This window comes from Miniopterus natalensis, chromosome 2 (genome assembly GCF_054644295.1).
Source record: "Miniopterus natalensis isolate mMinNat1 chromosome 2, mMinNat1.hap1, whole genome shotgun sequence".
Taxonomy (NCBI): domain Eukaryota; kingdom Metazoa; phylum Chordata; class Mammalia; order Chiroptera; family Miniopteridae; genus Miniopterus; species Miniopterus natalensis.
This window is the reverse complement of record NC_142082.1, coordinates 180483939-180509942: the sequence shown is the minus strand read 5'-3', so window position 1 is coordinate 180509942 and position 26004 is coordinate 180483939. Positions and strand designations below refer to the sequence as shown.

General features: G+C 49.4%; 1 protein-coding gene across 1 annotated transcript in view; it reads left to right on the top strand.

Annotated features, from left to right (window-relative positions):
- The first annotated feature begins 600 nt into the window (after positions 1-600).
- Positions 601-26004, top strand: part of PLA2G6 (phospholipase A2 group VI) — a 37621-nt gene continuing 12217 nt past the window's right edge. Inside the window, exons 1-7 of the mRNA XM_087813996.1 lie at positions 601-851; positions 12732-12947; positions 14332-14515; positions 16045-16232; positions 18465-18561; positions 19974-20156; positions 23150-23258. Of these exons, the coding sequence (XP_087670122.1) occupies positions 643-851; positions 12732-12947; positions 14332-14515; positions 16045-16232; positions 18465-18561; positions 19974-20156; positions 23150-23258 (1186 nt within the window). The 5' untranslated portion in view covers positions 601-642. The remainder of the gene's footprint in view (positions 852-12731; positions 12948-14331; positions 14516-16044; positions 16233-18464; positions 18562-19973; positions 20157-23149; positions 23259-26004) is intronic.

Here is a 26004-nt window from a genome sequence, read left to right as displayed (position 1 = left end):
TTTTCGTTCGTACTCATTTCTGAGGAGCTTGGTTTGGTGTCCCCCTGAGCTCCTTGGGAAGCCAGGGTAGCACCTATTAAAAGTTTAGACAAGTGCTTACAGTTCTCTGCCCTGGTGGAATGTGAGATGACCCTGGTCCCCTGTTGTTTCTAGTAGAGAGAGGACACTGGTTTGGTTTATGGAACTGAAATGACCCTGCCAAGCTCTTCGAGTACCAAAAAGTTGACTGTACACCTACATACGTAGGGAGAACCCCTCCATTGGCACAGGGCAGGATCCCCTGTGTGTACATTCCTTTGATCAGTACAGCTCCACACTACAGATGAGGAAACTGAGTCTGTGCTGGGAAATTGGGTCCGGGAGCAGGACAGTCTGGTTGCCTGTGCCAGTGGGAGCTCTGTAATTCCCATTAGGCCTTCTTACCTCCCACTCTGTGCTGTTTCTCTTCCCCTCCTCTTCAGGCCCCTCCAGGCTCAGAACCAGGGGAAGCATGCTGGTGGGGAGCCACCTGGGTGCCTGGGCAAGAAACCACTGTGCTTGGTGAGGTGGGCATCGGAGATTGGGCCCAGCTGACAAGACAGCTCTTTTTTCTTGCAGACTGAAGGGGAAGGCAGCAGGACCTCCCCACCGGCCCTGCAGAAGATGCAGTTCTTTGGGCGCCTGGTTAACACCCTCAGCAGCGTCACCAGCTTGTTCTCTAATCCGTTCCGGGTGAAGGAGGTGTCTGTGGCCGACTACACCTCGAGCGACCGGGTTCGGGAGGAAGGGCAGCTGATCCTGTCCCATAACTCTTCCAGCCGCACCTGGGACTGCATCCTGGTCAACCCCAGGGACTTGCAGAATGGATTCCGGTGAGTGATATGCTGTGACACACATGTCTTTCCTGTGACTTCCTCCAGTACTGGACTGGAGGTCCCTGGCTTTGGCTCTACCACCATCTGAGGGGTCAGGAGAGGAGTGGGAGAGGGAACTTCTCTTTAGTGGAGGGAGGGGCTTCCTAGACTCCACTCCTTCTGGCCCATCAGGGTCCCAGGAACAGGGGCATGGGGATAGAACCCTGGGCTGTTTGTTGCTGCGGGGCTTGACCCGTGCAGACAGAGGAGGAAGGATGGGAAAGCCGAGAAGGGTCAGTCAAGTAAGCCCCAGGGATCACCTGCAGCCCTGGATCTTTAAAGGCATGGCCGTCTTTCGGGGCTGGCCAAGTTTTGTTCAGGAGAATGTAGAAGGGGTAGGTAGCTGTCACTTCTCAGGGCATACTGGGTCGGCCATGGTCCAGAAGGAGGGGGTCAGAAGCCAGCTGCAGAGCTGTTGGGAAAAGGGGAAAAGACTGGCCAAGGACCCAGAATGCAGGGCCCAGAGGAGCCTGCGTTCATGCAGGCTGGCATTGACGTGGGCTTGTGCCGATAGCCCCTTTTCCATGTATTCATCCATCTGGCCATCTTGTTGTCCATCCCTCCAGTCAGCATGCACCGAGCACCGCCAGTGTCCGTCCTGGGCCCTGGGCTGGGCCCAGCTGCTGCTGTGACCTGACAAAACATGCTCTGTGCTTTTATGGAGCGTGTAGTCCTTGGGGAGGCCACCTGAAAGCCAGGCAATACCATGTGAGGAGTGCTGTGACAGGTGGAGCCTGTGGAGCAGTGGAGATACAAGGAGGTGCCACTTCCGGGTGCTCCCCTGTGCGTGGAAGAGTGAGCCAGAGCGTGTCTGGCAGAAAAAAGTGGGTCGGTTGTTCCAGACCTGGGGGGGCGGGGGAGAGGGCTGCAGGCAGATGGCTCTGGTTGGATCCCAGGTGCATCCAGGGCTTTGGTGAGAAGTGAGGCTGAGGGAGCCTTGGGATCATTCTGAGTAAGGAGGCATGGCAGCAAGTGTCTAAGAAAGTGGCAGCTGGGGGTCAAGGTCCAGCCACCAGGAGAAGAGCAAGGCAGGGTTTCAGGGCCCCAGCCAATCAGGTGAGAATTCAGGGCCTGGCTCCACGGGGAAACAGAGAGGCACCCTAGTGGGCAGTTGGTCAAGAACACAGTTCAGTGGCCAGTCCAGATACAGTTTCACAAAGCAGGACTAGTCCAAGCTCTGGCTACAGCTCCAGAACCATCCCACAGGCCTGCATCTGAGGGCTTCTGTTGAATGCACAGCTGGCCAGGGCAGTGGGTCCACTCCTTGGAGCACTGCTCATCCTTACTTTTTTAAAAAATCCTCACCCCATGGTATGTTTTTATTGATTTTAGAAAGAGAGGGAGGGGGGGAGAGAGAGAGAGAGGGAAACATTAATGTGAGAGAAACATTGATCTGTTGCCTCCAGTATGCGCTCTGACTGGGAATCGAACCCACAACCTTTTGGTGTATGGGACGACGCTCCAAGCAACTGAGCCACCCAACCAGGGCCATCCTTACTTTTGAGGTCCCCTGCCCTGGGGCTCTACACCCTCCACATGCAAATCATCACCAAGTCCTATGAGTTATAAATATCCATTGACAGGATTGCAGCTTTGCCTCGGGAAGCCCCCCTGTGAGCAGACTTCCATCTTGGGGGTTAAACCCTTACCAACAGTTCATTAACTCCACCTGTACTATTGCTGCCCTCGATGGGGTGCACCTTACAGCTGACAGTACTTTCACGGGGTGCATTAGCACGTCCTCCAGCGACCTGTTGAGGGAAGCAAGGAAGGCAGTACCTCCTTGTAGAGATGAGAAAACCGAGGCTCAGGGATGAGAGGTGATCCTCCAGGGTTGCGCAGGAAGCCGTGAAGAAGCAGAATCTTTGTGTCATCTGGTTCCTAATCCATTTCTCTTTCTGCACAACTGTTTCCATGTGTTTAGACAGGATAAGGAGCATTATTGGGTGGGGTTTCAAGCCAAGCTCATATCTCTTCTTGGAATTCCTCACATTCCTCACTTGGCTCTGGAGTCTCTTTGCTCTTCTCTCTAACCTCCTCCCACCCAAGGATTTCTGTGTCAGCAAATGGCATCACCATCCATCTCCGTGGTTGTGCAATCCAGGAATGATCCTGATTCCTCCGCCTCCGTCAGCCCAGATCTGGGTCCTTACCAAGTTCTGTCGGCTTCCTCCCAAGTATATCCTGAGTCAAGTATATCCTAAGTCTGCTCCTTGCCTGTCAGTTACACTTAGGTCCGACTTGAGTGATAGGAAGCCCAGCATGATAGTGGGGAAACAGGATAGAATTTAAATTTTCTCCTAAGTGACAGCCATGGCAGAAAAGGCTGGTGTGGCTGCCCTGCTCCTCAAAGTCCACAGGGGCCCAGGCTCCTTCTGTCTTTTTTTTGTTAATCCTCACCTGAGGATATTTTTCCATTGATTTTTTTTAGAGAGAGTGGAAGGGAAGGAGTGAGAGAGAGAGAGAAACATTGATGTGAGAGAGACACATAGATTGGTTGTCTCCTGCACATACCCTGACTGGGGCCAAAGATCGAACCTGCAACCCAGGCACATGCCCTTGACCAGGAATTGAACCACGACCCTTCGGCGCGTGGGCCGACACTCTAACACTGTGCCACACTGGCCAGGGCAGCTCCTCTGTCTTGTTCCACCATGTGTGGTCTCCGTTCTCTAGATCACCACATGGTCCCAGATGGCCACGATAGATCCAGCCATCACAGCCACCTTTCCAGCCAACAGAAAGGTGAAGGGCACTCTCCTCTTTAAGGAACACTTCGTGGAAAGTTGATCACATGCTTTCCACCTAAATGCCTTTGGCCAGGAATTAATTGCAGGTAACTTCAGGGGAGGCTGTGTTCCAGCCACAGTCTAATCCGAAATCAGGGGTGCTGTTACTTTCTGCTTTGCTGCTGGCTCTCTTTTCAGGCCATGGTGGTTATGATGTGGACTCCTGCTGCTCCCTGCCTTCTGGATGTTGTTCTGTCTGCAGTCTTGCTCTCCTTCCATCCTCTCCAGGCTGCTATCAGAATGATCTTAGAGGGCAAATCTGTCACTCACTCCCCTAATTAACTCTTCAAGGGCTTTCATTTCCTTAACATATCAGCTGATTAGCATGGCTTGAAAGGGCCCCTCCTAGGGCCTTGCCTGTCCTTCTGGTCTCATCTCTGGCCTCCTTGTGCTCCAGGCCTTTGCCCAAACTCTTACCTCTGCCTAGAACACTTGCCCTATTTGCTGGCCTCACTTCTCCTTCCCTGCAGGCTAGCATAGGTGCTGCCGCTGTGTGTCCCCACAGCACCCGATCCCTGCACTCAGTGGACTGCCTGCCTGGTGAACACAGACCCTGCGAGGGGAGGGGCTGGGTCTGTTTTGTTCATCCTGGTGTGACTCCCCAGACACGGCAGGGTGCCTGGCACAAGTGTGTGAGGTGAGTGTGAAATACTCATTCAGCTCAGCTCTTCTGGGCCCATCCTGGGCGCGGCCCCAGGGCGGCCGCTTGTAGCATTGCTGTGTACATTGTGATAAGGTCCATGCTCGTGTTCCTGGTACGAATTAATCATTGACTGCTGACATTGAGTGTGACATATGTTATTTGATGAATCCTGCCAGCCCAGCAGAAGCAGGGCCTCTCACTTCAAAGCATGTGTGACATGTGACCTTCGCTTCTCAGGAGGGGCTGACTTTTGAGGCCCTCTGCACTTCTGTGCCCGGGCCTTGCTGTGAAGCTGCTCGTTAGGAAGCCTCGTCCCAGCCTTTTCATGGACTTGACTTCTTCCCACTGCAGTGCCGTGGCCATCCTTACATCCTTTCCTGTTGCTCTCTCTCCATCATGTTTGCTGGGCAGAACCCCAACAGGAGTTGAAACCACTGTGGCTGAAAGGACACCCCTCCGCGCCCACTGGTCTCACCTCGATCATGATGTCAGCTTCAAGTGGCCTGTCATCCTTTTGGCAGCCCTGCATTTCCCTGGGTCATCCGTGTCAGGCTCTCCTGGCACGCATGCCTGTCCTGCCTCCTCCACCTCCGGCTCCTCCTCCTCACGCAGTTCCTTCTTCTCTCTCCTGCATAACTCCCCCTCTTTACTGGATATTTCCCATCGCTATATTAATGTTTTTAAAAAAATATCCTTCTCGACTCTACTTTTCCCTCAGGTGCTGCCTGTACATATTTATGAGACATATTGTCCTATAATTTTCTTTTTAAGAAATATTCCAATCAGTTTCTTAATGTTGTAGTAGTTATCATATAGATTGCAATATGACTTATTACAGCCTACCTTAAGTTGGTACTTTGACGCTTACCTTGCAATGCAGAAACCTTCAAACACGTCAGTTCCATTTATCTATCTCATCAGCCTTTTGTGATATTAGTGTGACGTATTTTACTTAAACGTATATGTAAATATTTATATCTGTGTCTCTCTACCCCCCAAACATTACTGTTGTTGTTATAAACAGCTAATTTAGATTTGCCCACATATTTACCCTTTCCATTGTTCTTTATTTCTTCCTGCTTTATCTTGCTTCTGTCTTGGATAGTTTTCTTTCTGCCTAAAGAACTCCCTTTAGTAATTCTCTTAGTAGAAGCCTGCAGATAATGAATCCTTTCAGTTTTTGTTTGAAAAATGACTGTGTTTCACCTTTATTTTTGAAATATAACTTTATTAAATAGAATTTTAGGCTGACAGTTATTTTCTTTTATCTTTATAAAGATGTTGTTTAATTGTCTTCTCACTTCCATTGCTTCTGTCAGCAGTCAATTGTCAGTCTTATTATAAAATATATATATATATATATATTTATATATATGTGTGTAGGCTGCTTTTAACATGTTCTCTTTGTCTTTTTTTATTTTTTTAGTTTTTAGTTTTACTATTATATGCCCAGGTGGTTGTTGTCTTTGTATTTGTCCTCCTTGAGGTTTGTGGAACTTCATTAATCTGTATCTTGAATCTTTCATCAGTTTTGGAATATTATTCATCAATATTTTTATTGTTTCTATTCTGTTCTATCTATTCCCTCTTTCAAAGATAGCTATGTAAACTTTTATACCATTTCCTCTATGTCTCTTAATCTTTTAAAATGTATTATCCATCTTTTTTCTCTTTTTCCTTCAGTTGGGATATATTTTGCCAATTATTTTACTAATATTTTCTGCTCTGTCTAGTCTGCTATTAGACCAATCTGTTGAATTCTTAATTTTAGTTATTGTATTTTCCAGTTATAAAAATGTCAAATTGATTTTTTAATATATATTTTATCTTTTATTTTCTTGTATACACCAATCAAATTTTTTAAAAGTTCCTGTTTGATAACTAGTATCTGGGTCATCTGTGGTTTCTGTTTCTATTGTTGATTTTCCCTCTTGAACCTCTTTGGTCATTTGGTCCTGGTTTTGTCTTGCCGGTAATTTTTGTGTGCATGCTGGATATTGTATATAAAAATTATAGAGGTTATGGCTGGGCATTATCCTCCTTCAAAAGATTTAGTTAAAACTGCATTCAGGCTCTGTTAACCTTGGTCTGCTTTTAACATGTTCTCTTTTACTTTTTTTTTTTTTTTTTAGTTTTACTGTATTCTCCCTGCTGATGTTTTCTATTTGGTTTCTTGACATCTGGTTCTGCATAGCTTATGGGAGAAAATTGCATGCACAATTTTGGGCTCACTTCTTTGTGACTCTTTCAAGTTCTGGGCATCTTGGAAACTGAATGTTGGCCTGTCTCTGCCCAGCCTCGTAAGAGTGCCAGCGGCACTAGGCTGCAGTTTTATTCTTGGCTTTTATATGCTGCACCCCAGACTCCAAAGTGCCCTGAGTAAAAATGTGGGGCTACCTCAGTGTGCTTTCCTTTTCTTTACAATCTTGGCCCAGTATGCCTGCCCACCTTGGGTTTTCTCCAGTGCCTTCAAATTGTTGTTTGAATTTAATCCTGCCTTTATATTTGTTCTCAGCCAGGAGGCTAGTCTGGTACGAGTTCCTCTGTCATAGCCAGGGTGGCAGTCCATCACACAAGTTTGATATGTTATATTTACATTATCTTTGAGTCAAGATCTTTTCTAAATTTCACTATGATTTCTTATTTGAACCATAGATAGTTTATATGTATGTTGCTTAATTTTCAAACATATAGGACATTTTTAGTTATCTTTTTGTTACTGATTTCTCACTTAATTGCTTGTGGTTGGAAAACATAGTTTAAATATTTTCAGATCTTAGAAATTTGTTCAGATTTGCTTTATGGCCCAGTGTAGGTCCAATATTTGTAATTTTTGTATGAGTGTGCTTGCAAAGAATGTGTTTTCTGTACTTGGTGGGAATAGTGTTTTTTATGTATCTGTAGGTCAAGTTTACTAATTGTTCTACATCCAGTAGGGTTATTTTTGTCTGCTGTTTAATTAAGTAGTAAAAGATACTAAACTATCTCAGTGTGATTGTGAATTTATCTAGTTCTCTTAATTCTGTCAAGTTGAACTTTATTTTGGAGTTTTATTATTAGGTACATATTAATTTATAATTGTCATATTTTCCTAGTGAATTTAAACAGTTATCATTATGAACTGTCTCTCTTTGTTTCCAGTAATGCTTTTTACCTTGAACTCTACTTTGTCTAATGTAGTTCCACCAGCTTCCTTCTGGTTAGTATTTATATAATATATTTCCTTTTGTTTTTAATCTTGTAAAGAATATTTAGTTGTCTTTTTTATTACCCTGTCTGTTATTCCTTATACTTATTTGGGACATTTGGTCTATTTATACTTAGTGTAAGTATGATGTATTTGGGTTTAAATCTATCTTACTGTTTGCTTTCTTTTTTGAGTTCCACCTATTTTTTAAAATTTTCTTTATTCCTCTCTTTTTAGTATTTTCATTTATTTTTTTGTTTGTTTTAGTTGACTTTATTAAGATGCAATTTACCAAAAAAACCTGATGGATTTTAAGTGTACCATTCAATGAATTTTGATAAAGGTGCACACTCATGTAACCATCACCACAATCAAGATACAGAACATTTCTGTTACCCCAAAATTTCTTTTATGCTCCTTTACAGTAAGTCCTCTGCACTTCCCATCACCACAGTCCCTGACAAACATTAATCTTCTTTATGTCACTGTAGTTTTACCTGTGATTATGCAGCATGAAGTCGTAGGAGTCTGACTTTTTTTTCCACTTACCATAATGCTTTTGCGAATCATGATTGTTTTCTAATCATTCCATTTTCCCTCTCTATTAGCTTGGGAGTTATATACTCTATTATTATCTTTTAGTGGTAACAGTTGGGAGACAGTTCTCTGTGGGCCCCTCGTGTTTCTGTATATCTTGTGAGCAGAGATGTGACCTTTGCTCCCAGCTCTCTGTACAAGAATGTTTGTATAGTGACCAGCCTTGGAAGACAGAGATAGGGTCTCTCTCTAGAGCAGAGGGGAGGTTTGCTTACTCTTCTATATAATAAAGCCAGTATCTTTCTCCAGACAAAGCTTAAACAGATTTGCTTATTGACAATTACAAAAGATTCAAGTTCCCTGCACTCAGGGTTTCTCTCCTCTGATGCAACACGAGCAGGTATCACCTGACCCTCTTCATGTCACCCTGTGGGAACTGGATCCCAGGGAATTGGCACAAATGCTGATACTCTGGCGACTGCTATTGCTGTGAGTAATAAATTGCCCTTTGTCTTTGATCCAGGAATCTTGTGTCTCCTGCCAGCATCCATGAAACTGTGTCAGACTAACTTGTTAGTTTGCAACTAGGGCAAAATCTGAAACCCCTCACAGTTCTTGATAGAACCCTAGAGATTGTAACACACATCCTTGGCCTTCCTGAAGTATAATTGGTACTCTAGAATCTTCCAGATCAATTAACGGGCCTTAGAGCTCTTTCACTGCATTTATTCCCCTCCAGGCTTCTATGGCATGTACTATTTTTTTAAGTTAATACTTTTATTTTAAACACAGTGAAACATTATGCTGTCAGTATCCACTTAGATTTGCCCACATATCTACCATTGTCATGGTGCTTCATTTTTTCCCTGCATCTTTATCTTTGATCATCTGGGATTAGGTTTCTTCTACTTGATGAAAATACTTTTGTATTTCCTTTTGTTTAGGTCTGCTAATGACAGGCGGGCTCTCCCTTATTTTTTAATTCTCACCTGAGGGTATTTTTTCCATTGCTGTTTAGAGAGAGTGGAATGGAAGGAGGGAGAGAGAGAAAGAAAGAGAGAAACATCTTTGTAAGAAAGACACACCAATTGGTTGCCTCCTGTGCACGCACCAACAGGGGCCATGCCTGCAACTGAGGTACGTGCCCTTGGCCGGAATCGAACCCAGGACCCTTCAGTCCTTGGGCCAATGCTCTAACCATTGAGCGAACCGGCTAGGTCCTTTTCTTTGACTAGTGAAATGTTTTAATTTCAGCTTCATACTTGCAGGGTTTTTTTGTTTTGTTTTTGCTGGGTATAGAATTCTCTTTGGTATTTATTTTGTTTTAGCTCTTTAAGGATGTCATTTCATTATCTCTGGCTTCCACTGTTGGGAAGCCAGCTATCGGTGTAATGGTTGTCCTTTGAAGGTAACCTTTTTCCTCTGCTATTTTAAATTTCTCCTCTTTGCGTTTTGTTTTCAGCAGTTGTAATAGGGCACATGTGTGAGTTACCTCTATGTTATAGTGTGTGCTCACCAATTTGTGGCATTCTCTGGTATTGCTGTGTAACAAACTACCCCAAAACTTAGTGGTTGAAAATGGTATCAGTTATTTAGCTCACAAATCTGTAATTTGAGTGGAACTCAGTGAGAAAGGCTTAATTCTGTTCTACACGGCATCAGCTGGGGTGGCTTGAGTGCAAGGTCCACTCAAAATGCCTCACTCAGCTGGCAAGCTGGTACGGGCTGTTGGCTGGGAGCTCATCGGAGGCCGAGGGTCCAGGACCGATTGTCATCTCCATGGTGCTTCAGCTTCCCCGGGGCATGATGGCTGGACCCAAGAGAAAAGAGGTAGAAGCTTCCACCAGTCCCTTAAGGCCATGGTCCAGGAACTAGGGCAGCATCACTTCTGCCACATTCTATTGGCAAAGCAGTTGCAGAGCCAGATTAAAGAGCAAAGGGACAGAAATTCCCTCCCGGTGAGAGGGGTGTCAAATAATTTGGAGCCATGTTCTAACCCCTACGAGGCCCCTAAGTGTGGATTTCTTCCCTCCTGCCCTTCCCCCCCTCCTCCTTTTTGGTCGACAAGGGCTCAGAGGTTTTTTAAATCCATGTTTTTCATCAGTGTTGGAAAGTTCACAGTTATTAACTCTTCACATATGGCTTCTGCTCAATTCTTTTTTAATCCTGTTTTGGTGGCTCTACTTATATGTATGTTAGATCTTTCACTATATGTTCTATGTCTTTTATCTCCCTGTATTTTCCCATTTTTTGTCTCTTCGTGCTTTATTCTGTTCGCTCTTTTCTGACCTATTTCCTATTCACTAGTTTTATCTTCAACATTGTTTAATTTGCTACTTTACCTAGCCATTTTCTTCATTTGACAATTGTATTTTTAAATTCTGCACTTTCCACTTGTTTTTTTTTATAGTTTAAAGTTCTTTCCCAGAATTGCAAACCTTCTATTTTATCCTCTTGAATATTGTCACAGTTATTTTAAAGTCTGTGTCAGATAACTTTAATATTTGCAGCCCTTCCCTTATAGATCCGTTTCTGTTGGTTTTCTTTTATATTGTCTATCTCCTCATGTGCCTGGTGAGTTTTGACTGTGCTGGACTTTGGATTTGCAACAATGCTTGTAGAAATCATTTGAAGCCTAGTTCGATGTTTCCTTTATGTTTGCTTCTCCCAGATACCTGGGAGCACGCTCACTTAGGACAACCTGAGTCCAGTTTCTGGAACTGAAGTTATTTGAGGCTGAGCTACAGTCCTTGTGGGGTGTGTTTCCTCATGGCCCACCCTAGGGTGAAGACTTTCAGGACCTCAACCCACAATAAGAGGTGGTCACCAGGGCTCTCTCCTTATAGACCCTGGCCTCCAGTCCCTGCCCCTGGAGCCTGTGAGGTTGTTGGTGTTCCTGCGTGTCCCTCCAGCCTTTGAGTAACAGCAGCCTAAACACCAGGCTCACTCCCTGGGTTTCCATCGTCCCTTCTAGCCCAGCAGTTCTTCACTGTCTGTCTAGGTATCCAGCGCTGCGCGCAGATATGTTTTCTAATTTGTCCAGTATTTCTGGTTGTCCCAGCCTGTGTTCTGGTTCACGTTACCTGGTCTGTTATGAATGGAAGTGGAAGACCTCAGAGAGACCCATGTTCTTTTGGGTCATTCCCATCAGCATCAAAAGCTGGGTTACGCTTTCCCCATTAGAGGCCTTTATTTGCCCCTTTGCAGAAAACTCCGCATTGTCTATATTTGCTGTCTCCAGTTTCTCATATCCCGCTTTTTGTTAAACCCATGCTAATCAGGCTTTGGTTCCCACATTCTACCAAAAGTACCCCTGTCAAGGTCACTCATGCCTCAGTGATGCCAAATCCAGTGACCAATTCCAGCTGTCATATCTGACACCAGTGGAGCACTCCGGCTTTGAGAGGTTGTTGAGATGAAACAAAAGCCAGCCACGGAGCCTGAGGAACGGCCCTTCCATATCCTATTTTGTTTTTTCTACAGCACTTTTTACCGGATAGTCTGTTTCATGTGCTTCCTTATTTTGATTTCTACCTAACTCATTTCGTTGCTCTCCCCCATGAGAACAGGGGCTCCAGGAGGGCAGGGCACATTGTTGGATTTGTTCATTCATTTACCCTCCACTTAGAACAGTGTCAGGTGCAGGTCAGGCTGTCAGCAGATGTTTGTTAAGTATTTGCTCTCCCTGGGAAAGAAAAGGCTGGTGCTGTCCAGCCACACTCTGGGCACCACCTCCACTGGGCCCTGGCTGGCTGCGGAGCTTGTACAGGCGTGTTGTGTGGGAAAACACCTGGCGTGCTGAGCCCTGGCCAGAACTTCAGGTGACCATCACCGACGAGTAATTATTTCAGTCTCTAAAGGGCTTTTGCGTTGCTATCTAGTCAGCCCTCACAGCACCTCTGTGGGGTGGATGGGACTGCTGCAGTAGCCTCTTGTTTCAGAGCCGCCTCCGAGAGGAAGGGACCTGTTCCGGGACCACACTGCAGCTGTAACAGCAGACCTCGGACTCAAACACTGCTCTGATAATAAACAAGAACTTTTCTTCTGATTATAAAAATAATATGAACTCGTGGAAAATTTAGAAACTACAGAAATGGATAAAGAACATTTAAGTTATTACGCTGCCATACACATTTTGACGTGTTTCCTTTCAGTCTCTTAAATACAGTTTAGATCATGTATCATACAAAATTTGTATCCTGCTTGTAAATGTAACATGATAAAATGACTTTTCCCTGTTCTTTAAATATCTCATTTTTATAGCTGCATAATGCTTCACCACATAAATGTACCACAATTTATTTACTATTCTATCGCTGGACATTTAGGTTAAACAACACATTTACTTCCCACTATGTGCGAGGGGCTGGGGACTTGAGGCTGGGGCTTTCAGACATGACAGCCAAATTAGAAAGTGGATATGACAGGGTTTGGGTAAAATAAGGTCTAACGCACCACATGGTGATATTTTTAAAAAAGAGAGAGAGGAAAATCTTTTCAAATAAAAAGAAAGTCCCAACTCCATTTAGGGGTGTGTGGTGCGGGAGGGGAGCCCGGCTGCAGTGGGTCAGTGCACAGCTGAAGGCAGGCGGTGTCCTGTTTGTGGGGACCCGAGGCTCCTGATTCCAGCAGGGGTGTGGGTCGAGGGTCCTCCTGGCTCATTTCTGTGTCTCCCTCCTCAGGCTCTTCCAGCTGGAGACGGAGGGGGAAGCCCTAGCCACCTTCCAGCAGTATTCCTCCATGCTGCCGCCCTTCTACGAGAGCTCCGCCCGCATCCTGCAGGTCGAGGTCCTGCAGCAGCTCACCGACCTCATCCGCAGCCACCCCAGCTGGTCGGTGGCCCACCTGGCGGTGGAGCTGGGCATCCGGGAGTGCTTCCATCACAGCCGCATCATCAGGTGGGCATGGCTTGCGGGTGGGGCTGGAGGACTGGACCTTTGGGACAGTGTGTGTGGCAGGGTGGGGCCTTAGGGAATCTCTCCATCCTGCCTCAGTTCCCTTCTGTAAACTCAAAAGTTGCCCAGGTGATGCCTCTGGATTAGAGCACAGGAATGTTGGCTACAGTCAGAAGGAAAAACAACATTTCTGGAGTACCTTTCAGGAGCCAGGACCATGGTAGCTATTTTATACCCATATCATGAACTTGAATTTTCCCAGCACCCCCATGAAGTGTCACCCCAATGAGAGGTTATGTGACCTGTGCAAGGTCATCCCACTGGAGGGGACGGAGGAGGCTTCAGATCCCCGGTGTCTCCTTCCAAAGGCCTGGCTGCCTCCCCTCCAGGACTGGAACACGTCCTCAGACATCCACGGGCAGCATGTGAAGGGACCATGCTGGTCACAGCCCTGTCCTGACGTGGCCGCACCTCCTTTGGTCCTCCCAGACCCAAAGCTAAAAACTCCTGGCCGCCCTTTCCAGTTGACATGCCTGTTCTTGAGCATCGTGGTGTTTAACCTCACAGCAGGCTGTCCATTTCCTAGGGCAGGAATGGCAGGGTGGTTTCTATTTTTTTGTAAATAGAGATATTGAAGCCCAGAAAGGTTAAGTGAATTGCCCAATGTTAGTGAGATTTCTGCCTTTGTAAAAAAATCTTCACCTGAGGATATGTTTATTGATTTTAGAGAGAGGGGAAGAGAGAGAGAGAAAGAGAAACATCGATCAGTTACCTCCCGTACACACCCTGACCAGGGATCAAACCCAAAACCTTTTGTGTTCCTTTGTTTTTTCATTCCTCACCCGAGGATACGTTTTCCACTGCTTTTCAGAGAGAGTGGAAGGGGGAGAGAGAGAAACATTGATGTAAGAGAGACACGTCAACTGGTTGCCTCCTGCACCAGGGCCGGGGATCAAGCCTGCAACCGAGGCACATGCCCTTGGCCGGAATCGAACCTGGGACCCTTCAGTCCAAGGGCTGATGCTCTAACCACTGAGCCAGACTGGCCAGGGCAAACTGGCAACCTTTTGGTGTATGAGACAATGCTCCAGCCAACTGAGCCACCCAGCCAGGGCATGAAACCCTTTCTATGCCACCCCACTGCCCACTGCAGGCTAATGTTGCCCTGGGGCACATCTCCCATACAGGTTTACAATTGGAACTAAAAACAGATACAAATCCCATGAGAAACAAATAAATCGTGACTCAGCCTAAGTTTGAACCAGCCCGCTGGAGCCTGGCATGTGTGTTCTTAAGCTCCTAGCCCACTTCCCTCTTCTCCACTTGGGTTACTCAGTGCCCTGCCCACCTGTGCCATGTCCACTCACCTCTGTGCCCAACCCCACAGCTGTGCCAACAGCACAGAGAGTAAGGAGGGCTGCACACCCCTGCACCTGGCCTGCCGCAAGGGTGATGCGGAGATCCTGCTGGAGCTGGTGCAGTACTGCCAGGCCCAGATGGACGTCACCGACAACAATGGAGAGACTGCCTTCCATTACGCTGTCCAGGGTGACAATTCCCAGGTGCTGCAGGTGAGCAGGGGTGGGGGCAGGGCAGCCAGGACCAGAGACATCTCCCTGTGTCCACAGCTGTCTGGGTCCTTGTGCCTTGGACTCAGATGTAACTCTGGACCTCTCACTGTCCTCCTTGGTCCATAAAGCCCAAGCTCCTTTGTGGAGAGTTCACCCCCCCTCTCCTCCCTCCCTCACTTGCCAAGGATACACAGTCTTCTCCGCTTTGTTCTGACAACCCTGGGAAAGTCCTCCAACCCAGCAGACAACCAGGCTCAGTCCAGCCAGTGGGTTTAGTTCAGCATTTCCCGAGCACCTCCTGAGAGTCAGACCCCTGAGCGGAGGCACTCGTGGTCCTGTGGGACCCAAGCTTAACTTTTTACAGGAACTCAAACAACAAAATTCTGTCTGACTCCTTTAGGCATTTGCACCAGAGGCATTCCTGTTAAATTTTCAATGAGCTGGGCAGAAAAATAAAAATAAAAACTCTGAGTGAGTAGATCCAGAGATGTTATTGAAAGGCTACTTTAAATATTAGATAGAAAAGACAGACTACTGGACAATATTTTATTGCCTAGAATTACAAGATTCCTGTAAAGGTTATATCCTGTTTCTGCCTTGGCATTGGGATGGATCAACATTACTCCAAAATGTATGGATTCATGCCTAATGATTAGTGGTCTTAGGGAAGGGAATTCACACCACTGCTGACCTCCACCCTCGCTGGGAACCAGGAGAACCCAGCACAGGGCCACACACATCCTGCCTCGAGGAGAGGGCGTGCACGCTCTTATCAACGATCGGGGACAGCTGTGCCTGTCCTTTAGAGCGTGTTTGTCTCTTGCCTGGCCCTGTACTGTTATGTGTGTTCTAGTTAATTCTCAGAATACCTTCTGTGGGTGGGGGTCATCCTCCTCTCCTTGCTAAAGAAACAGGTCCAATGACGTTAAGAAGTTTGCCCAGGGAGGGCCACAGGGCTGGGAGTGGTGGGACTGGCCCTTGAGTTGGGCCACCCAGTTGCGTCCCCAGGCTGCTGACATGCCCAGCTGGTCATGCGGGTACCCAGGGATCGTAATTAACCTCCAGGAGACAGCATTCAGTCACAAGTGAGGAAATAAAAGCCTCCCAGCTTGCTTTTTAATACTGGCATTTTTTAAATTGAAAAGATAATATCTGCATATAGCAAAAAAAAAATAAAAATTCGAGAACAGAAGGATATACAGTGAAAAGCAGGAAACACTGCCCCTCCCTCCCAGACCCCCAGTGCCCATCCCAAGATACAACCCCATTTTCAGTTTGTTTATTTAGAAATTGCCACACGTGCCAGTCACTCCCGGCCCACACCGCAGCCAGCACTGGCTCAGTCAGCCCCCGTCCTCCCTCCAAGGCCCCACTCCTCTGTGGCTTCTCTAAGTTCTTAGGCGTGTTCTGGTGAAGTCCGGCTTCCCACCCCTCTGTCCCCAGGGAGACCTGCCAGGGCGGGTGCCGGGGAGGGGCATGCGGGGGCTCCCCGCGCTGGGCTGCAGCCCATGCTGCTGTTGTGCCGGCAGCTCCTGGGGAAGAACTCGTCGGCCGGCCTGAACCAGGTGAACAACCAGGGGCTGACCCCGCTGCACCTGGCCTGCCAGATGGGGAAGCAGGAGATGGTCCACGTGCTGCTGCTGTGCAGTGCCCGCTGCAACGTGATGGGGCCCCGCGGATACCCCATCCACACGGCCATGAAGTTCTCCCAGAAGGGGTAAGCCCTCGCTTCCCGCCCCGCCCCGCAGGTGCCACGTCTCAGCTCTCACGCCTGTCCTGAGCAGTGACCACCACAGGCTCGTTGGATGCGCATCAGATTCTGGCTCCAAGGGCCGGCCTGCACGAATAAATGTGTAGGGTGTGACTCTCAGCCCACAAACTCCGCTGTGTAAAGAATAAAACATAAAATTGCCCACAATGCACCTTCATTTCTGATCATGAACCTACCTCTATCAAACTGGAGAGATAATCTTAATCTTCCCTGGGGTCCCCCCTCTCCAGCTTTTCCAGGTGGTAGTCCAATGCTAGGATCTCATGCAACCCCGAGGCGCGGAGGGTCCCACTGACCTGGGGCCTCTTCCTCCCAAACCCACCAGCCTGATCTGCACCCTGTCACGCTGCGGCCTAAGCGAAGCTCAGGAATGGTTGTCAGGGTGGTCCAGGGCCCCACCTGCCTAGATGCATTGGTCTTTCCTGGTTGGTGACACTGTGGGGACACAGGTCCCAGGCGCATGTCTTAGGGAGCTCTGTAACACTTTCTCATTTCCTCCCTTCTCCCAGACCCTGGAAACCCTGGTCTAAATTCTTCATGTGTGTGTGTGGCGAGTGTGGGGGGAGTGGATAAAAGAGATGACTATCCCAAAATGTTGCCTAGCGGGTGCAATATCTAGAATGAATGAGTGGACGAGTGAATAAGTGAGTCAGCCCCTCAGTCCCAGGCACTGTGCTAGGCACTGTGCTAAGCCCTACAGAGATGGATAAGAGAACAGCTCTAGAACAGGAGACAGAAGTCACCTAAGATCTTCCAGTGCTGAGTGCCGGACAGGCAGCAGGAAAAGGGCACAGGAGGGGCCACCCTCCTCAGGTGGGGGAGCAGGCACTCTCACCCTCCGTCAGATTTTTCCTTCCGCCGGGGCCCTGGCTGGTCCCTGGAGCATTGCTATCCCCTTGAATGTCTGGACCAAGCTTGGACAAACCATCCTTTCCTTTATCTTTTCAGCACAGACAAGATGAGCTAGAAATTTAAGAAGGACTTGACCGGGTGGTTAGAGACAGAACCACTGCTCTCACCCCCAGGAATCAGGTTCCCTAGTTGCAGGTTGCGACCCGAATGGACACAGCAATGGTCATGCTCTCTTATACCTGAAGGCTGGCACAGTGGCCCTGCTCCTGCTTGGCTTCAGCCACCCTACAGGTTCCAGTCACCTGCTCTGTCCATGTTACGTCCAGAACCCTGGTGGTGTCCAGGTTGCTGCCTCCTCAGATACCCTCGGCCACATCCCCTCCCTGCCCCACCCAGGCTCCCTGCAGGGCCTGCTCAGATCAAAGAGGATCATTGCCTGCATGATGACGCAGGTCGTCTCCTGCCTTGGGTGTGCCCTGTCACTGCACACAGCCCTGTTCCTCAGGGCCCCAGTGGGGGCATCCCTCTGCCGCAGCACAGTAGCCAACAGAGCTGTGCTCGAAGAATCGCAGGCGTTAGTGTTGCTGAGAGAGGTTCTGTCCCAGCTCCAATCCAGGAACCCCTCTGCTGTTTATTCACCTTCCAGGGACTCTAGTTTCACTTACTGAGATGTCTTCAAGGCTCTGTAGTGTTGTAGCATGAATCAGAATTTCCTTCCATTTCAAGGCAGAATAGTACTCCCTTGGATGTGCCACAGTTTGCTTTTCTGTTCATCTGTCGGTGGACACTTGGGTTGGTACTACATTTTGGCTGTTGTGAATAGTGCTGCAGTAAACATAGTGCTTGTGCCCCTTCTTTCAGTTCCTTTGGTTTTATACCTGGGGTGGAGAGCAGCTGTACTCTTAACCACCCCTCCTACTTCTTCCTGCAGGATGCAGTCACTGCATGGAACCAAGATGGGGGGTGAGGGGATGGAGGACTGTTAGGACTGTCTCCATGTTGCAGGTAGACTAAGTGACTTTCCAGAAGTCACCAGTGAGGAAGCTGGGGCTTGACCTCAAACCTGTCTGACTCTAAAGCCAGCACCAGTGAGAGTGATCATTGCTGACTGGAGTTATTAGGGAAGGCTTCCTGGAGGAAGGGGCTTGAGATTTGCCTTGAGGGGCTCATGTTACCATAGATATACCATGGTATTCACGCCGGTTGCTTTTGTTGCAACCTTATTTGCAGAAACTCTTCCTAACCAGTAGATGAAGCCCCCAAGACCTCTTCCAGCACCAGGCTCCTCCAGGCCTTCCTCACTATCCCCGGCTCCTCTCTTCCCAGGTGTGCCGAAATGATTGTTGGCATGGACAGCAGCCAGGTCCACAGCAAAGACCCACGCTATGGAGCCAGCCCCCTCCACTGGGCCAAGAACGCAGAGGTAGGTGGAGTCCGGGGGAATGGTGGGCAGGGGCAGGCCCCTGAGCCCTTTGGTCCTCAGTTTCCTGAGGAAGGAGGTTCCTAAGGGGACTCTAGAATGGCACTTGGGCAGTTGATGTCACAGTGGACCCCCAGGCAGAGAAGGCCAAGGAGAGGTGACATCCTGGCATTGCTCTAGTGCTCACTGGCAAGGTGGCAGTGACCCTTCTGTTTTCTCCTGTATGTATTGAGGGTCAGATGTCCTTCCTCTGGGAGTGTGAGGTCAGTAAGGTAGTGCGGGAGAAAATGCTTTATAACTTGTCAAGTCCCTCATAAACAGAAGGTGGTGGTTGATGGAGGTGCTGCTGCTGGCTCTAGCAGTGTCCCCTCTGAGGCCTCTCCCTATACCACGCTCCATTCTCCTGGGAGTATGGGGGCCTCTGGTCTCTCATCTCCAGGAAGCACAGTTCAGCAGTGCACTGGAGGGCCCCAAAGATCACGGCCTGCTCATAACTGTGATGGACCAGGAGGAGATGCCAACCTTTGCAGGGTACCGTATTCATGCCAGGCACTAGCACCAAGTCAGGCCCTTTTATGTATGTTTTGTCATTCATTGTCACCACACTGTGAGGTAGGGACTTGCATTCCCATTTTACAGCAGAGAAAGCTGAGGTGCAGGGGGGTACAGTGACTTATCCAAGCTCAGACAAGGATGACGTGGGGCTACTCAAGCCTGTTGAGCTTTGAAGTCCAGGCTCCTCTCCATGGTCCCAGGCTCCTTAGGGCTGCTGGGCGAGCAGGGGTGTGTGTTGCCAAGTCCCAAGGAAGGATTCTACCTTGGCAAGGACCCAGGGAAGGTGACAGGGAGTGGAGCCATTCTGGGACAGAACCCGGAATAACTTTTTTAAAAAAGATTTTTTATTGATTTTTACAGAGAGAGGAAGGGAGAGGGAGAGAGAGAGAGAGAGAGAAACATCGATGTGAAAGTGAAACATTGATCGGCTGCCTCTTGCACGCCTCCTACTGGGGATCAAGCCCACAACCCGGGCATGTGCCCTGACCAGGAATCGAACTGGCAACCTTTTGGTGCACCAGATGACGCTCAACCAACTGAGCCACACCAGCCAGGGTCCGAAGAACTTTTGCAGGGGCACAGGTCCTCTGAGCTCCAGGGAAGGACTCTGACATCTGTTAGAACAGTCCACACATCTTCAGCTTTTTGTCCCCTAGCTCTTGGGATACTGTGGTGTGGAAGCCAAGGTCTAGAGCCACCCCCAGAACTAGGCCTGCCACCTGGGCTCTTCTGTTGCTGGAGCTTTCCAGAGGCCCAATCCCTGAAGGCCTCTGAGGGAGGAAGTGACAGTGCCCAGGTGCCACAGGCCACAGCGCCTTCGAGTGCCTCGCTGACTCGGGCCTGGGCCCTCTCTCCCACAGATGGCTCGCATGCTGCTGAAACGAGGCTGCGATGTGAACAGCACCAGCTCCGCGGGCAACACAGCTCTGCATGTGGCCGTGATGCGCAACCGCTTTGACTGCGTCATAGTGTTGCTGACCTACGGGGCCAACAGCAGCGCCCGTGGCGAGCACGGCAACACGCCGCTGCACCTGGCCATGTCGGTGAGCTTGGCCTTCCCCTGCGCCTCGCACCCCTCCTCCCATGCCCCCCTTGACGTGTCGGACGAGAAGGGCAAGTGCAGTTCATGTCACCTCTGCCAGCCTTGGTGTCCCATCTGGGAAGTGAGGTGTCGGTGCCCACCTGGCGGAGTTGTCGAGAAGAGTAAATGGTGGACACTTGGTAGCTATGAAGACTGTGTGAGTGACACACGCAGGGCCTGGCGCAGAGTGACTGGCCCCAGGCGTTAGTCCCCTCCCGGCCTTACAGGGAGCAGCCAGCTCGTGCTGTTCTCTTCTCCCTGGTGGGCTCCACGCTCCAGGAGGCAGGGCCGCTTCCTCACCTGGGCGCCGAGGCTGGTGCTGGTCACGCCTGTTGGTTTAAAGAGCGTAGTTCCTGCCCCCGAAGGCCCCGCAGCCTGAGACAGCTACAGTAAGAGCATAGTGCATGCAGGGGAGGGAGTGCTGCTGTTACAGACGTGCGTGCGTGTGCATGCGTGCGTGCGTGTGTGTGTGAGTGACTACAGCAATACCACATGCGCAGAAGTCTGTGTAATCAGCCTCTGCATGAGAGAATGAGAGAGACCCCTGGGACTCTAAAAAGAAGTCGATTTAGGACAAATTCAAAGACATCTATTTTATACCAAAGGTCATGGTCATAGAGCAGTGTTGCTTAAGAGGCTGAAATTATAAATAAAGCCATGGACATTTTTAGCACTGAATGGGCCCTTAGAATTATCTGGCTTAGCAGCTCTCAAATGTCTTAGTTTAGTTGGTCCCTTTATACTCTTAAAAATTATTGAGGATCCCAAAGACTTTTTTTTATATGAATTTTATCTGAATATAGTCACCATATTAGAAATTAAAAATGAGAAATTTTCAAAATACTCATTAATTCATTCAGAAATAGCCATAATTTACCAATTACATACTAACATAAATGATATTTTCATGAAAAACAACTTTTTTTCCTAAAACAAAAAAAGAACTGAATGAGAAGAGGTGGCATTGTTTTACATTTTTTGAATCTTTTTACTGCTCGGCTCCAGAGAAGACGTGACTCTCTTGTCTGCTCAGTTTATCCTGTTGCGGTCTGTTGTCGGATACGTCGAATGTGAAGAAAACCTACCTTCACAGAGATGTGTTGCTGGAAAGATACATAGTTACCCCTTTCCAGATAACTGTGACCTTCCCAGTATTGTTCCATAGCTCCATGGGGCGGATTCTGACAAGTTGGTTGTGGTGGGCTCTGCCACATCCACACACTTTTCACACATTAATGGCCACCAGCACCGCCACCTTTGGGTGGATCTTCCACCCACGCATGACTTTGTGTCATCCCTGGAAAATATCGGTCATTGAGTATGAACAGCTTCTAAAGATGTTCACCCACTTCATTATGAAAAACCCACATTTGTAAACATCACCATCATCTCATCAGAAAAGCCTTTAAATTTGGGGAAGCTGTCAAGCCCATCGTGGTGTACACAGGTTTTCTGGAATTCTAGTATTTGTTTGAAAGCTTAAATTTTATCATTGGCACAAAATACCGCCAGTTGTTTTTCTGGAAGCGACAGGCTCCCTGCTTTCATTTTCGAGAAAATGTCTCGTCAGTACCCAGGCTGATCAGTTGTTTGCCTGGCAGTCAGTCTTTCTTCTCGAGTGAAAACTCTGTTCCATGAAAACAAGCTGCCAGTTCTGCTCTCAGCTCCGACAGCTGTACAGGGGCTTTTCCTTGAGACACACACTTTGTTGTGCCACAGAAATGTCTTCTCCACACTCCATTGTATGACAGCATCCATAAGTGTAGAATTTAACCGAATTAATAGTTCTTACTGCGTCATCAAGGGCATTCTTAGGAGAAACAGGCTTGTTAATGAGTTTATTTATTCTTACTGTGAGTGTGAGGCAGAGAAAAAAAGTCATGGCAAGGTACCAGTAGTTTTACTCACCATTGTTTTTACACCATCGGTGCAAAGGCAAATATCTTGGTATTTTCATGAAAACAGTTTTAGCCTTCCAAGCCTTCTAAAAGGGCCTCACGTATTCATGGGGCCCATAGTTCTTACTTTGAGAACTGCTGACGGACTTCATTGTGTCCCAGACTACGGTCCGTTGCAATACCATCTTCATGGTTTTGGGCCCATTCATGGACCACTTTTACAGTGACATGCTGGATCATTTCTTTGAGCTGGCTTGCTTTTAAACTTACTTAAAGTTACGTTGAAGGAAATGTTGTATCACTGCCATAAGTGGTCAAACAAAAGGTAACAAAAAAAGAACTATATAACTAATGTTTAAAGCACACATTTACCTGTGCCCATACAAATCCTAATGGTACATGAACAACTGTTGGGACAACTGCATTCTAGACACACCTCTTTACTCTCTAGGCAAGGAAATCAGGCCCCGAAAAGAGGCAGGTAATAGGACCAGAGCTCTGGCCTCCTGGCAGCCAGTCTTCGGGCCTGTCCTGGGAGACCAAGCCATGCCTCACCCCGCGCAGCCTCCAGATAGATGTTAACTGCACAGCGCTGTGTGCAGGGAGGACATGTGCTTGGTCACTCCCTCAGAACTGGCACCCTAGACAGGATGTGCAAGACAGTCTTCCCTTTCCTTGCTCACCCTCTCCTGCTACTCCAGAAAGCAATCAGCAGCCGACCCTTCAGTGTCCCTGTGGCTCCTGGGTCAGGGGTCAGAGATGTTTTGCTTCCTGTGAGCAGGAGCTGGTGGGGCTGCAGGTTGGTGAGTCACCTCCAGTTTCTACCTGGGTTTTGAAGCCCTCACCTGGGGATGCTGAGCCTGCCTGTCAGGGCAGCAGCCTTCAGACTGTAGACTTTGGAATATCGGGTTGATGCGGTGGGAGATCAAAGGTCCCAGAGCCTCGGTGCTGAGGAGAGGCCCACCGAGTTGATGGGTAGAGTGGAAGAAGCTGGGGTCCCTTTTCACTCTGTTTCCCTGAGCTGTTGACTATTTTCCTCCCACTCCATCCCTACCAGAGAGGCAACGTGGAGATGATCAAGGCCCTCATTGTGTTTGGGGCAGAGGTGGACACCCCAAATGACTGTGGGGAGACTCCTGCTCACATAGCCTCCAAGATCGGCAAACGTATGTGCTCATCACTCTGGGTCCAGGGTTGGGCTGGGGTAGGTGGGGTGCCAGGGCAGGAGAGGAGGGAAGCCACAGCTCTCGGGTACCAGCATCCTGTTTGTACCCACCCAGTTGCTCCCTGCACAGGGTTTCTAGGAGGACCTGGGAGGCTGAGACGGGAAGCTTCTGTTTCCAGAACCTGGGGCCCTGACCAGTAGATGGAGCCCACCAAGGGCTTGCCAAGCCAGTGTCCTCTCCTGTGAGGCCCTGTCCCACCTTAGGGTGCCAGGAGGCAGGGGGGTGGGATGGGTGGCAGCAGCAGCCCTCTTCCTCAATCTTGGGGGATTCGCTGATGTAAGCACTACACAACTGTGCATGCATGCCCCGTGCTCACAGGCACGATGCACACATCACGCTGCACAATTGTGCATGCGTGCCCCATGCTCACAGGCACGCTGCACGCATCACACTGCACAAGTGTGCGTGCAGGCCCTGTGCTCAGGCACTCTGCATGGCCTGCATGCTCCCTTGGTGAGCCTTGGCTTCAGGGCTGGAAAAAGCAGACCCTCCTCACCAGAAGCCTGGAGCCCCGTCTGGAGGGCTTCCAGGAGCTGTGGAGGTTGCTGTGGGTGTGTACCCACCAGTGTGTGCAAGCATGTGTGTATACGTGTGCATACTACTTCTCAGGGCATCCTTTTCAGTCAGCCCGTTTGTTAGATGGGCATAAATGCCCTTTCAAGCTCTGAGGGAGACTCTCCCTCCAGCAGTTTTGAGAATTGCTGAATATGGAGCTGGGAGTCCTGCCTTCTTGACGAGTCAAAAGGAAAGAGGGAGTTCCCAGAATACTCAGGCGGGCAACACTTTCCGCAGGCCACCTCAGCACCTTCCCTGGCCCCAGGAAGTTGCTTTGGATGTGGCATACTAGAGTCCACATGCCCTGGCTAGGTGGTGTCGGGGCACCTCGGGCTCTCCCACATACCTGGGCAGCCTGGAAGATGGAAGAGGGAGCCATGCATGGAAAGGAGGGGCCTCTCACTTGCATGAAACATCAGTTCTGATCCTGCGCGATCTCCCCCTCCCCACACTGTCATCAGTTGTCACCAGGAAGACAGTCTTAACTCTGCTGAGAGCCATAGGGGCCGACCACCACCTCCCACTCCTCCCAGAGGCCCCAGCGGAGCCGTGCTCCCCAGCAGCACAACATTTCTTCTGCCCGGAAAGATCTCAGCCCCCAACGATCAGCTTAAACAACCTAGGTAGGCCCCTATCCCCCCCCTTCACACACACACTGTGTTCCCTCCTCTTCAGCTGGTTCCCAGACCCTCAGAACAGAGCTCCTGAAGGAAACGGGGGCCCAGTGTGGAAGCCTTTGAGATGAGCAGGGAGGGGGGACGGACACGGCATATTAGCCTCTGGAGGCAGCCAGCAGCCCCATAGAGCCCAGAGGCCATTGGGTCCCTGGCTAACATCCCACGGTCCATTTTTTCTGTGAGGATGTCCTGGGCACAGGGCTCAGATCTGGGCAGGTCCTGGCACCCATGAGGTGGGTGTTTTCATGGCCTCTTTGTGTCCCTTGGGAGCTCAGAGTGGGTAGTGAGGAGTGCTGTTGGGGGTCCAGAGCCACTGGCACTCTGGCTTCAGCAAGGAGTGTTTCTGCTGAATCTCTGTCAGGCCTTAGGCCTGTGTGTTCCCCACTGGCCCTTTCAGTGATCTATAGGCTTTGATCATGAAAGGCAACCAGCATCTGCCCCCAGGCATCCTTGGTGCCCATGGAGATGCCCTGGGGAGACACTGGGTCTCCTGTGAGCTAGCCCCCCAGGGCCCTAGATTGTTTGGGAGTGGGGTCCCCTGAACAGGGCAGTCGGAAACCCATCCTTGGCAAGTTCGTCTCTTTTTTTTTTTTCTTCTTTGCTGTTGGGGAGCGAACCAGCACCTCCAGCCTGGGTAGCCCAGCCAAACCTAGAGTTCAGGAGAGGCAGAGCCAGCAGCCAGTAGTCCTTCTGGCTCCGCCTCTGTCCTCCCTCAGCCCATCTCCATTCAGAACCTGTCCCCCATCTTTATCTCTCAGTTTTACAGGCAGTCAGTCACCCAAGCCAGGCTGGACGGTGGGCCGGGGGCACAGCATCAGATGGGTAATGCCCAGGGCCTAGAGGTGCCACAGAGCCTGCCTCACCCTCAGTTAGCTGTAGCCGGGTTCCCTCCTCTCCTTTTTCTCAGCTGCATGCCGGCACATGCACCCTTGCTTACCTCCCTATACCTGGCACTCTGTCCGCTGCCTCTCCTGGCCGTCCCCCACTCATCTTGCCCACTCTCTGGCTGCCTGCCCTGGTGAGAGGGGTCCTCCCGCCTTGCTGCCTGCCTTCCTGCTTTGCTGCTTTTAGACTCCCTGCATGGTGGTGTGAGGGCCTGCAGGTCCGGTGACATGGCCCTGCTGGGCCAGGCACCCGGCCCGTCTGCTCATCAGGAGGGCAGCTCATGCACTGGGTGGGCACAAGGGAAATGTGAATGGAGCGGATGAGTGCATCCGAGTGAAAAGGCCACTGAGCAAGTTTCCTGAGAGATCAGAGTTGTCTGAAGAGTGGTTGGGGTTTCTCCCAGGAGCCTGTGGGCTCTGGCTCAGCTGTTTCCTGGGACAAAGAGCCCTTCCTGGGGGCAGCAAGTAGATGCTCCTGCTAGGGACAGTGGGGTGAAGGCACAGCTTCAGATTTGCTCCAGGACCCATGGGGGGGACCTGGGATCTGCCTGGCCTCTGCCCACCCAGCCC